The 13,051-nt window shown below is 48.4% G+C and overlaps 1 protein-coding gene across 8 annotated transcripts in view; it reads left to right on the top strand.

Moving 5' to 3' along the window:
- Nucleotides 1-13,051, top strand: part of TNIK (TRAF2 and NCK interacting kinase) — a 377,380-nt gene that overhangs the window by 282,026 nt on the left and 82,303 nt on the right. For all 8 annotated transcript variants that reach the window (XM_077880331.1, XM_077880329.1, XM_077880327.1 and 5 more), the window contains 3 exons: nucleotides 990-1,165; nucleotides 6,285-6,351; nucleotides 9,785-9,989. In XM_077880331.1, coding sequence (XP_077736457.1) covers nucleotides 990-1,165; nucleotides 6,285-6,351; nucleotides 9,785-9,989 — 448 coding nt within the window. The remainder of the gene's footprint in view (nucleotides 1-989; nucleotides 1,166-6,284; nucleotides 6,352-9,784; nucleotides 9,990-13,051) is intronic.

The raw sequence follows: 13,051 nt of genomic DNA, 5'->3' as shown, positions 1-13,051 counted from the left end.
CCTGAGGTCTCGGGGTGCTATGCCCAGCTGCCAGGGGAAGCACATGCTATAGAGTCGTGAAGTAATTATTTATGATGCCGGACAATTTCTTGGAACTCTCAGCAAGAACATGCATTCCCAACTCCTGAGTCACAGCTGAAGTCCACCGGTGATTCCTACCACGGTGTGGACTTGCAGCCTGCTCCTGGGTACCCCTCCCCTGTGCGTCTTTGGCGCAGGGTTTATCTTTGAAGCAATAGTGCCTTTCTAGAGAGAGATAAATGCATGTGTGGGTATGAACTTAGTCCTTAAGTTTCCGAGTCCTTTGGTTGATAGCGAACATACACATACACCCTGTTCTTAATAATTGGAGTGCAAAGGTCAAAGGTAATTTTGAAATTGCCAGTGGGAAAAAAAATTACCTAATCAAGTTCACTTTACCAAGTAGGAATCTTTCTCATTTCTACAGAATGTCCTCCTCCTTCCCTGGCCAACCTTGATTTTGCTCTCCTGCAGCTTGCATTTTCTGCCTTCTTTAGGCCGCTCACCTCAGTGTGCCCTGGTGTGTAGTGTGCCCAGCCTCAGCCTTAGCTTTTCACTATTTCCTATCTCCCTGAGCTGTCTTCCCAGAATGATTTCCTCTGCATCCTTTCAAGCCCAGCTCAGGTTCCCTCATTACACTAGACCTTCCAGATGTGATTCTCACCAAGGCCTTTCTCTTATCTGATTCCTTTTAGTTTCTTGTGTGATATTATTTATAAATCCGGGCAAAAATGCTCTTATGCATGTGACTCCCATACAATGCGTCAATTGTGTGTTGATGGTAATGATGCCTTTGAACTCCATCGTGCCTAATAGAATTCTAGGCCTACTCTGTGATCGGTTGATTCCTATGTTGACTAATCGAACCTGCCTTCTTCTTTTTCTCATCATAGTGTTTTAGAAAATGGAAGGTCACTTTTTCGTTGGATTGCCTTTTTATCTTTGGGTTCATCTCTTTCACTTGGCAGGTCGAAAAAATTCCAGTCATTTATTGAGAGCTGCTTGGTAAAGAATCACAGCCAGCGACCAGCAACAGAACAATTGATGAAGCATCCATTTATACGAGACCAACCTAATGAACGACAGGTTCGCATTCAACTCAAGGACCATATTGACAGAACAAAGAAGAAACGAGGAGAGAAAGGTTAGAAGCACATTTGTAGTTTAGCAAAGGAAACAAAAGATGGAGTGAGTCATGGGCTCTTGATATATTTGGAGGTGGCCGTGGGGCTTTCAAATGGGCCTGCATTATTCTCTAGTGTGAAGGGCTGCCTCTGAGCTCGCAGCCTGTAGGCATCAATGGAGTGAGACTGTGAAATGGAATCTTCATGAAAGGATACAACTGTAAGGAATATCACCTTCTCCAGGCCCTGACAAAGAGTCATGTTGAGTAATACTATGAAGTGGTTTAATATGACAAGTGATTTGCTTAGTTCAAATGAATATTCATGTTTTGAAGACAAAAAATCGACAGAAGACAAAAAAAAAAAACACTTAGTTGACATTTTTCTAGACTGGCAGGCTTCAACATTTAAGTTTTTGAGCTCTGAGGCCCATTTGGAATTTATTACAGAAGTCAGATGAATTTTCTAATAGTCACAGAGTTGCCAGACTTGATATACAGAACCCTGCACTTTGAGGTAGAAGATCATTTCATGCACCTGTTTATTTTGTAGATTCAAAACCCTTATCTCTGGTGGCTGTAGCTGTTGTACCACACACTGCCTTCTCAGTGCATTAGTGGACAAGAGTTCAAACTTGGAGTCCTGGGACTGTGTCCTAGTTATGGGAGTAGAGACTCAGATTTCCTTACCTAGCATCCTGACCAAGGAGAAAAACTCAGGTGGTCTGGGGCCGGTTTTGTGCCTCGGTGGGTGGGAGGTAAGGAAGATTGAGGTAGGGGGAGGAAAGGGAAAGATCCAGAGGACAGACAGGGTGAGTCTTCCCTGGGTGGAGGCTGGAGGAGCCACGGGGCAGGGGGGAGGAGGGATGACAGTGAAGAGACATTACAGGGCTGGCGAGGTGAGCATGTGGGGAGTGGGGAGTAAAGGGGAAGCCAGACACCTAGGGTGAGAGGCACACGGCCCTGTGCTTTTCCTCGCTTCTGTCCTGGACACCGTTCCTTTCTGTTCTTTCCAAGCCAGATGGAGCATTGGAGGGTGGGGGGCCTCACAGGACGGAGGGTGCTCTGCTTTCATTTGGCTTCCCCTTCTTTGCCTCTGCAGTTACTGTCTGTAATATGGCGAGGTATGAGGAGGTGTGTGGGGTGGGTGGTGAGCGGTGCAGGAGTCAAAACCACGCAGAGGTAAGAGCGGTAGAGGGCTGAGGCAAGAGGAGAAGCCCTGAGTGAAGGTTCAAGGGAAGAGTTTCTTCCCGGCTGCCAGGGAAATGTGCAATCAAGTTCGTCTCAGGAGTACGAGGTTATAAAGCTAAGCTAAAAAGGAGACCCATCACCTGAAATTGATAAAATATGATATTCAACTATCCTGCAATTGTTTTTATTTTTTTTTAAAGATTTTATTTATTCATGATAGTCACAGAGAGAGAGAGAGAGAGAGAGGCAGAGACACAGGCAGAGGGAAAAGCAGGCTCCATGCAGGGAGCCTGACATGGGATTCGATTCCAGGTCTCCAGGATCGCACCCGGGGCCAAAGGCAGGCGCCAAACCGCTGCACCACCCAGGGATCCCTGTTTTTAAAAAACATACACGGTTAAATGTTTGGGGACCACACTATTTTTTGAAAAGATTTTATTTATTTATTCATGAGAAACACAGAGAGAGAGGCAGAGACACAGGCAGAGGGAGAAGCAGGGTCCCTGTGGGGAGCCGGACATGGGACTCCATCCCAGGACCCCGGGATCATTCCGTGAGCCGAAGGCAGATGCTCAACCTCTGAGCCACCCAGGCGCTCCCCAGACTATTTTTATTTCCAGTGGTAAATAGGAGATGAAGCTTCATTGCCTATTTTGATCGAACATAAAATTCTTACAGCACTGGAAAATAAATAAATAAAAATCCTGCACAAAAGAAAACAAAAAATAAAAAAGGAGGCCCATCTCCAGTTATTAGTGGGTGGGAAGGGATGAGGTGTCAGGAGGAGCTGGGAAGGGAACTGGAGAAATCAGGAGGAACCAGGCATGAGAGAAACAGGTAAGTCAAGATCAAAATGTCCCAGGACTGGGCCACCTGGGGGGTTCCGTCAACTGAGTGTCTGACTCTTGATTTCAGTTTAGGTCATGATCTCAGGGTCATGAGATCAAGCCCAGTGTCGGGCTCCACACTGAATGCTGAGCACAGGGTCTGCTTGAGATTCTCTCTCTCCCTCCCTCTGCCCCTCCCCAACCCCCTAAAATAATTCCAGGACTGATTTTTCATCAAACATGCAACTATTAAAGGCTGACTTCTTTAAAAGGGAAACTTATTTTCCTGCAGGCCTATTGTTTCTAGATTCAAATTCTGACTGGAGATTCTAGCTCTAATCCCTGAAGGGTTAGATGACCTTCACGCCAGTTTTCTTATCTTTAAAATAAGAGAGAGGATATAATAGTGACCACTATCGCCTGGCATTGCTGCAGATTAAATGAGATAATGCATTAAGATGTTTAATACAATGTCTGGCGTATAAACATACTCAATAAATATTAGCTACTCTTACATAAACAGTTCTTTATGGACCTATAAGTTTTCAGAACAAGTCAGAGTTACCTTCCGGGAACTCGTAACCTCTTTCTTTGCCTTTGACCTGTGAGTAGAGTGGGTAAAGCTTGTGCCTTGGGTTGTTTTCACTTCTTGGGGGCTCAGATGCTGGAAGGTGACTCAGAACTCCCCATTCTATGACAATAGATTATTTTTAACGGGTTCCTTCTCTGCAGAGTAGGTGAGTATGATTCTTGGTAGGAGATGCCCTTAGGAGTTACCCAGTAATGTAAGGAACCTAATTCTGTGTAGGTTTAGAGCCATCAGAAACCTTCTTTTCTGTCTGTTCCCCAGAAAGAGAATCCATCAAGTGAGGTCTCATTCCATTTGTTCGGTTTCACCAAATGACTTAATTTACTTCCTCTAAAAATTTCACACTCTCTTAGTAGCTCAAAGACCAGCTTTTGCTATTACCGAACAATTATTTTTTAAGGATTTCATTTATTTATTTCAGAGAGAGAGCATACAAGTAGTGGGGGGGGGGGTGTCAGAGGGAGAAGCAGACTCCCCACTGAGCAGGGAGACTGAGGCAGGCTGGATCGCTGGACCATGACATCATGCCCTAAGCCAAAACTGGAATTTAAACAACTGAACCACCCAGGTGTCCCACAATTAAACAATTTTAATGAAAATTCATTATGATTTTTTAACCTGATGTTATTTTTTCCTTACGTTTGTTGACATATGCTAATTTATGCCAGTAACATAAAAGCAATAAGACCAGATTCTAGTGAAGTATTACAATTGAAGGGCCTGACAAATGAAGGTTTTACCTTAGTAGAAATATTTGGATCAATTGTGTGCTGCTTTCCCTTGCTAGAATTTCCTTTGCTAGATAAAATCTCTGCAGCTTCCTTCAAGCTCCCTGTTGACCCATTTCAGGAAAGTTTGGAGTAGTAAACTTTCAGTGTGGGATATTGAAACACCTTATGAAGGTCCTTTACATTTCCGGTGCGATAATACTCAAAAAAATAAGTCGTCTGAAAACCACATACGTGTCTAAATATTTGAAGCTAACTTGTGATTTTAAAAAATACACTTGAAGTCATGGTGCTTTTGGCTCCTTTTCATTATTCCTTTACTGGCTGAAGAGTCTGGAAGGCAGTGTTTAGTTCTTATCAGATGTGCTGCTTCCTGGTGGTAACACAGCCAAATTGCAGTGTTAATTCCTTTTTCGGAATTAAACCGAAACCTCCCAAGTTGTAATTACTAACCCACAGCTATGAAAGGATAATAGTAATGTGACACTCTCCCTCCTTAAAATTAAAAGCTCCTCCAAAATTCACCATTGCCCACAGAGAAGTCCTCAGGAAAAAGAAAAAAAAAAAAAAAAAAAAAAAAAAAAATATATATATATATATATATATATATATATATATATGTAAGGATCAAGACGTCCTAGCACATGTTCTGGGCTTACTTATTCCATCTGTTTTTGTCACAGCCACACATCTAGCCACTCACAACTCCTTGTGAACATGTCCTGCATGCCCTGTAATACTAGCAGGCTTCCTCACGTGGTTATGTTGCTTAGAATGCCCTTTGGCCACCACTTTTAGCTGCCGTCTGCCTAGAACAGGGTCACTGACATTGCAAGGCCCAGCTCATCTCCTCAAGAGACTTTCCTGTCTCCTTCCCCTATTATGACCAATGGACTTTGCGCCTATCTCTGATATCTCATTGCTCTTTTTATGCCCTTCTATTTAGCATATATATGTTAGAAAGAACACTAGTTTTAAAGTTGGACAAGTTCTGGATCGAACTCTAAATCCAAATCCCAGATTGATTGACCTTTTATTAATAAGCCATTGGTTCTATCACTTAACCTCCTGTCATAGTGTCTGCGCTTGAAACGTGGGCAGTATGTTAAAGGATTGTTAAGCAAAACAAATGAGAGAACCTAGGTAAAGTATCTAGAAGGGTGACCAGCATGGGAGACACTCAATATGGATTAATTTCTTAATAATCATGGCGGATCTGATTACCTACTTGTCCACCTTGCCCATTAGATTCTGATCCGCTCCAAAGCAAAGACCCAGTCTTATTCATTACTACATATTAACCTGCTTTAACGTATGACTGAATTAAATGGCTGTCCCCAGTGGGTCATTTAACTCCGTATTTCTGATAGCACGTTGTCAGATTTCCTTCTGGTGTTTATCAAGATATCTAAAGACAAATCTGTGGGCACATGTAAGTCCTAATAAAACTCCTGCTTGAGAAATGATTAATAGGACAATGTGTTAATAGTGGGCCAATAAAAGGTTGGTTCACGTGGTCCTCTAATGGGAATTAACACAAACCGAGAAGTTATTTTTCAGTTCCTGATCTTGACTTTCATATGAACAGCAGGCATCAGGGACAGATATCTGGAATCAGCTGGGACAGTCTTGGATGTTAAGTCCACGTACTTGAATCCAGGTGGTGGGAACTGTTAGATCACAAGTCAGAAGGCCTGGAGCCTGTCCCAGGCTTATATATATATATATATATAAGAAGAAGAGGGTGGGATTGACTGAACTGTAGCGTCCTTTTGTGCACTAACATTCTGTGAGTCTCTCTTTAGATGAGACCGAGTATGAGTACAGCGGAAGTGAGGAAGAAGAGGAGGAGAATGACTCAGGAGAGCCCAGGTAGGAGAGCAAAAGCCGAGTCTTATTTTCACGTTCTGAATTGGGCGACTGTGAAACTTGCTTCCTTTTGATTTATAGGTTCATTTTTAAGAATCCAGCAAGGTGGTCTTATTTAATTTATTGCCCATGAACCTACTCATTAATTTGGGAAAATGTCCCCAGGCAGACTCTTACAGAAACGTGGAAATCAGCGTATTCTTTATCTTGTCCCCTAAGATTTATGGTCTCTATTCTAAGACTTTGTTTCCTCACATATGTAACGTGTAGAATGGGTAGGAGGCAATCATCTGAGTAATCCAAGACTCAAAGTGCCTAAAACTGTCACTTTCAGGAGACCTCTAAGTGGTATCTTTGGACTTGACACATTCAGTTCGTTTCTTCATACCTTTGAGAAGCCCATTTCAGCAGCCACCGTCCTTGTCACCTGTCTTGGTATTTTCACCACAAGCTAATCCAAGAGAAAATGATTCCCAGGAAACCAAATCACACTCTGGAGGGGAACCCTAGATAGAAAATTACATGCTTATTCCAGTTGTCACATGTTGGACCCCAGGATCAATGTTGCTTTATCATTATCATCCATGCATTTTGAATTTCACTTGACATTGATTGCAACTTTCTTCCAGTGTGCGTATGAATAATTAAGGTTAGGGTGCTCACATTTCAAGGATTTGTCTTCCGTGAGAGAATTCAGCAGGTGGCAGTTCAGCGAATTGAGGGTACGGGCACATGAACCATGGTCAGAAAACATTTATTGGGGAAAATGCACAAGCAGAAGGCTCAGTGGGGTATATAGGTCTCCGTCCTCTAGCCATCCAAGGAGGGACTCCTGTGGTCCCATACTGCTCAGGAAAGGGGCCAGCTCAGCCACTGCTGCTAGAACAAGCCATTGGCTTCTTTCTTTTGAGTTAACTCAGCTCTACCCAGCTGGATTATTCCTAAACTGATGGAAGAGGGAGGGACTTAGAGGGCCATCCAGTTTTTGTCTTCACCTACTAAAGGAATTTTCAAAGTCAAAGATTGAAGAATTTTTCCTTCCATCCAATACTCTACACATTGGCTACCCCCAGTTTAGCTGATAAAGATGACGTTTGTCAAATAGTGACATGGAAAATGAACATTCTTGTAAAGGCGAAGAACCGAATGCCCTGCTTTTCAGAGAAGTTGCCTACTATTTTTATGTTTCCCAAACTCACCCAGATGTCACGTCAGGACTACTGACCATTCTCTATAGAACTGAAAAGCCCTGTTTTAACTCGTACTCGCTAACCCGTGTGTTAGGAGTCCCGTAGCGGGCTGACCTAGCCGTGCCTCAGCACTTCAATGTGTCATCATATCACATTGAGGATTCTGTTCCAAGGCCTGTTTTATGGACACATGTAATCAATCTTCATGAAATCCTGAAAAGAACAAAGAGACAGTGGTTATCTCATTTTAGAAATGAGGTAAGAGCTCAGAGGTGGCACCCAGGCCACACACCAAGTCAATGACTGAGCCACTACTACGGCTCAGCTCACCTGACAAAGATTCAACCTCAGTTTGTATTCATGGAGCATCCTCGTGTGCATGGTGAGGCCGGGTTCCCCCGTCCTGCCGCCTTTGCCCAGGGCTGGTGGCCTGTGTACGTACGCACTGTCGCTCGGGGTTTGGTTTAGCGTTCTGCACAAAAGCTGTAAGTTTTAAAGGAGGTTTGTTACTGGAATGCAGGCACTGTCTGTAGGGCATTATGAACGAAGCCCTTTTCATGTCATTTTTGGGCATAGATGGCAGTCACACAGCACAGCAGTTACACTGTCCAACACAGCATGATCCCCTCATCAGCTGCCACCAAACCTGCTCCCCCTCACCATTCGCCACCCCAGTTTGCGTCACCACCACTGTCCGGGTGCCAGGATGAAACCTGCGAGTCATGGCTCACTCTCCACACCAGATCCATCAACAGGCTTCAGGTGGCCTTGCTTGACCTCCTGCCCCCTGCAGACAGTCATCCATGCAGCAGCCCAACAAATCCCATCACGTCCCTCTCCTGACGATAACCTCTCCGCGCACAGCTTCCATGCTACGTGCCTTACCAGCTCCTGTCTCCTTCACTCTGCTCTGGGAAGTCCTCAAAGAGGTCCCACCTGTCCCCACCACTGGCCTCCCCATTTCTTCCTTCTGGAAACGTTCTTTCCCTACCTCTTCATGGGACTGACTCCATCTTTTGAGTCTTAGCTCAGCTGGCACCTTTTTAGAGGGGTCTCCTCCGATCACCCCCTCTGAAGCAGAGCCCTTCGCCCCCGTCCCAGCCCCCCACCACTGTACTCTTAAACTGTTACATCTTTTGTCTTCTCTGGAGCCTGTTCATATGGGAAATTATGCTATTTGTAGTCACTTGTCTAATTATTTGTCTCTCTTCCCCACAAGGAGGTAACTAGAGGGAGAATTTGTTTAGCTACTGCCCATGTCCACGAGAGCCTATTACCGTGCCTGCTGCATACAAATGGCTCACCAGTTATTTAACGGGTTTCAGGTGGAAGCTGCCAGAAAGATTAAAAGAGCTAGGTTTGCATGAACAAATAGGAGCCCTGCCTACCCCGCCTACCCCATTAGGCTGCCACACCCAACCAAAGAGCCCAACTTTGAGTTGTTCACCTGCAGTTAGATGTGAATAGGGTGGCCCTAGACCACTGGGGAAGTAGGTGCTATTCCTTTATGGTGTTTTCTGTCCTCTTTTTCTTTCTATCTCACACACACACACGCATACAGACACACACGCACATCTATGCACAATTACCATTTTACAGATGAGAAGACTGAGGCCCATGGTGCTTAACTGGAATCTAGAAATCAGGGAGCCGGGTTGAAGTCCTAGCTACACCATGGGTTCCAGAGCCAAACCATTCCCTGCTCTCTAAGCATGGGGCAGAGAGACAGCTCTGGCTCTCAGACGCCGGCCGGCGTGGGTTCGTGCTCCACTCTGGGGTTGGCCTGGACTCAGAGGTCCACCCTCCTAGCTTATTGTGTCTTCCCATGAGCAGCCTGCCTTGGCCTCCTAAGGTTTGGTGCAAGGAGTCCCCGGGGTGAGGATGCACCCCTACTAGAGCAGGTTCCCTTACTGCTCCGCATGGTTCATTTTTTCATTCGCCAACTCTGTTCATGCCTTTCCTGAGCATGAGAACCTGCAGCTCCGGCCCGGGGGCTCACTCCCTCGCCTTCAGAAGCAGATCTGCGCGGGTCACAGGGTGAGGGAGCCTGTGCACAGTGCTGGAGGCAGGTGGTGACCCCGAGAAGGGCCGGTGACCGCAGGTGCATGCCCTAGTCACCCGGCCAAGGCAGCGAGCCCCGATCCGGGGTTCCGGGGACTCGGGGACTCCGGGTTGGTCACCAGCGACACTCGTGGGGGGGGCGGCCCGGCCGGCGCAGGATCCCCAAGTGTGTCCCCCGCCCGCAGCTCCATTCTGAACCTGCCTGGGGAGTCCACGCTGCGCCGCGACTTCCTGCGGCTGCAACTGGCCAACAAGGAGCGCTCGGAGGCGCTGCGGCGGCAGCAGCTGGAGCAGCAGCAGCGCGAGAACGAGGAGCACAAGCGGCAGCTGCTGGCCGAGCGCCAGAAGCGCATCGAGGAGCAGAAGGAGCAGCGGCGGCGGCTGGAGGAGGTGAGGTCCGCAGGGTCCCACCCTGGGCCCCCGGGATGCCGGGTCCCACCCTGGGCGCCGCCGTGACCCCGGGGCGCACACGGTCACCTGCAGAGGGGTGAGGCCAGCCTGCTCTGACAAGCCGAGGACTCCCCTTGCTGGGGGCGGTGACACGTGTGACCTGGCGGTCGCCCGGCCTTGCTGTGCTGGCCTCAGGGCAGGTGAAGGCTGCCCCCCCCTCCGGGCAGCCCCCCCGACCCCCAGACCTAACATCGGCCCCCTCCTGGGCTCCTGCCTCCTTCCCGAGTCCCGCCCGCACTTGTCACCCTCGCGTCTCCTGTGGACCGTAAGGCCGAGCCCGAGGATGGGAGGTGGGGCCGTGTCCCCTGGGCGTCACCAGCCCCCGGAGGCCGCCGTCGGGCGGGCGTGAACTAATGCGGTGACCGGAGGTGACAGCTGGTGACCGAGTGTCCCGTGTGGACACACGGGGCCTGCCGAGCCGTCCCGCGGCTTCCCGGGTCCCTGTGCACGCCGTCGGCATCCCGGCGGGTCCCCAGCCCCGGGGCCACCCTCGCCTTCCCCAGCGGCATCGCTGGCACCTGTGTGGGAAACCGCACCCCGCCCCGCCGGCCTTCCCCGTGTGTTTAGTTTAAAACCCCTTTCCTCTGTCCGATAAATCAAAGCTTCTAGAGGATTCGGAGGCTGAGAGCCTGGGCTGGCGGGAAAGTGGGCCGGGAGATGAAGGTAAGCAGCCGCCGGGCAGTGGGGTGACAGCTGCCCCAGCCGCCCCCTGCTTCGGAGCGGTGGCCGGTGGCCAGGCGGGAGGTGCCGCGCCTCGGCCCCAGTGTTCCTGGCTCAGATCAGCGAGGGCCTCAAAAAAGAAAGAAAATTAAAAAGCTAAAAAGTAATCAAAGAAATCCGTGAGGGCCTCAGTTCCGGCTCGCAGGAAAACCCCATCGACCTCACACGTCCGCATACGCAGGCCGGCGACAGCAACGTCCCAGGTGCGACCAGGCGGCGACTTCTGTGTGCCGGCTCCAGGTGAGGTCCTCGGCTCCGTCCCGGATCTCAGCGGCTGTCGTTCCGTCTTTGCGAGCGTCCCTTGCCCCTCGGGCGGAGATGCACACAAACCCCGTGTAACACGGAGGAGACCGAAGTGCAGGGAGGGCAGGTCGTCGGTCCCGAGTCACAGGGCCCGCGAGTGTGCAGGGCTCACACCCAGGTGTGTCCGATCTCAACGTCCACACGAGCCCAGGACGGGAAGTGTAGATAAGTCACCGAAGCCTTGAACTGTGAGCCTCAGACCTGGACCCTGCAGGCTTCTGCGGGCAGCAGTGGGCACGCGAAGCACCTTCGGATGTAAGTGTGCAAGTCCGCGTATGGTCAGTGCGAAGAATGTGCGGCGCACGAGACGTTCACCGTCCCCCTCTCCTGTGCTAAGAATCAGGCTGTAGACGGAGCCTCCGTAGCGCGGGGGCAGAGGGCTTCGAGGGGTTGGCAGCACCTTCTTTTTTCTTTCTTTTTTTTTTTTTAATTTTAACATGAGAACTTTTGGCCCTTGAGCCTAGATCCTCAGTTGATGCAAAGACTTTCAAAGGATGCGTGGTATTATTTTGTTTTGTTTCGAACTCTATTTTCTTTCCTTCTTACCTGGCATGACTTATTTGAGCTTCCTATTTTTTTTTTTCATGAGTTGCTAAAATCACATTTTCTAACACTTCCCAAAGCATTTGCCCTTTGACAGTTACTCTGTTCCACACTTTACCTGAATCGTCTCGCTGAATCGTCGCAGTAACCCACAGTCTCAGAATAATGCAGCTGAGTCTGAGAGGTTAATAACTTGCCACAGGTCACACAGCTTGGGCAATTCGAGCCCAGGGGATAGGATTCCAGAGCCCGGGTGCTGTCACTGCCTCTCGGCTGATAAGCCAGTCATGTTTGCCCATATTCTGTACCCGGCCTCCGCTTCTGTAGTCTTTTTTCTTTGAGAACTCGAGTTTTGAGCTAGGGCAAGGAGCTGCACCCAGCAGGTGCTCTTTTTTGCGATGGGTTCTGGTTCTCATGCTCCCCGTCAGAGCTAACAGCCGAGGCCTCCTCGTGTCCCTTCTTTTGTGGCACTTCCTGGAGCCTCTGTCTTGGAGGCAAGTCAGAGTTCAGACCCAGCGGGGCACATGCACCCACGAGGACAGACCCGCTAAGTCCTCACTTGCACCAAAGGCAACAGTGGCCCCAAGGACACTTTGCTTTATGCACCACAGTGCGTGAGCCCTGGCTTCTCCGGGAACACTTGTAACCGCGGGGCATTAAGAGACTATGGTGGCTTTATCCATTAATCCTTTATCTTGCTCCTATTGCTCAACAGGAAGACGAAGAGATATTCGATACTCAAATGGTTGTAAATTCTGAACCCATACATAACAATTGTCTCTGCCACCGGGGACTCCTCTCCTGCATGATGACCTTGTGGTTCCAGAGTAGGAGCTTGGACTACGCTGGCACACGGAGGCACTTAAAGCCCACAGTTAGACTCGCGAATTTAGCTTCAGTGTGGGTCAGGTGGGCTTTTGCAGGCGTCCTGGGAAAAATCACTCCCATTCTCAAATGCCCATCAGATGCCCCTTTGGTGACACAGGGCTAGGTAAGCTGTAGCCTTTGTCTTCCCCAGCGGTCTCAGATGTCACCTCCTACCAGAGCTGTGGTTTCTAAGGAAGCCCTGCACGTCCTTTGCTATTTATGGATAACCACGTGGATTTGGTAGTTCTAAATCTGCATATACTTAAAAGGACTTTGTACACTGGATGTAGTCATTTATCAGCTTCATGAAAAGGACATGGCTTTGGACCAATGAAATGTCGGGTACAAGGCTTTCAGCTTTTGACCAGTGATAAAGTACAATTTATAACTAAGTTCCAGGAAATTGATTAAACGTAGCTAAGGTGAAATGAGTCCCTCAATAGTGAGAAAAGTACAAAGAAGGCCTCTTTTATTGTTATTTAGTTCAATAAAACTTCCTACCCCTTGGCCTAGGAAAGTCCCTCGTGTTTATTCTCCATCACGGATGGAGGATCCCAGAATCAGGGGCA

Source organism: Canis aureus, chromosome 31 (assembly GCF_053574225.1).
Source record: "Canis aureus isolate CA01 chromosome 31, VMU_Caureus_v.1.0, whole genome shotgun sequence".
NCBI classification, from domain to species: Eukaryota; Metazoa; Chordata; class Mammalia; order Carnivora; family Canidae; genus Canis; species Canis aureus.
The sequence above is the reverse complement of the archived record's forward strand: the minus strand, read 5'-3'. Positions and strand labels throughout refer to the sequence as shown.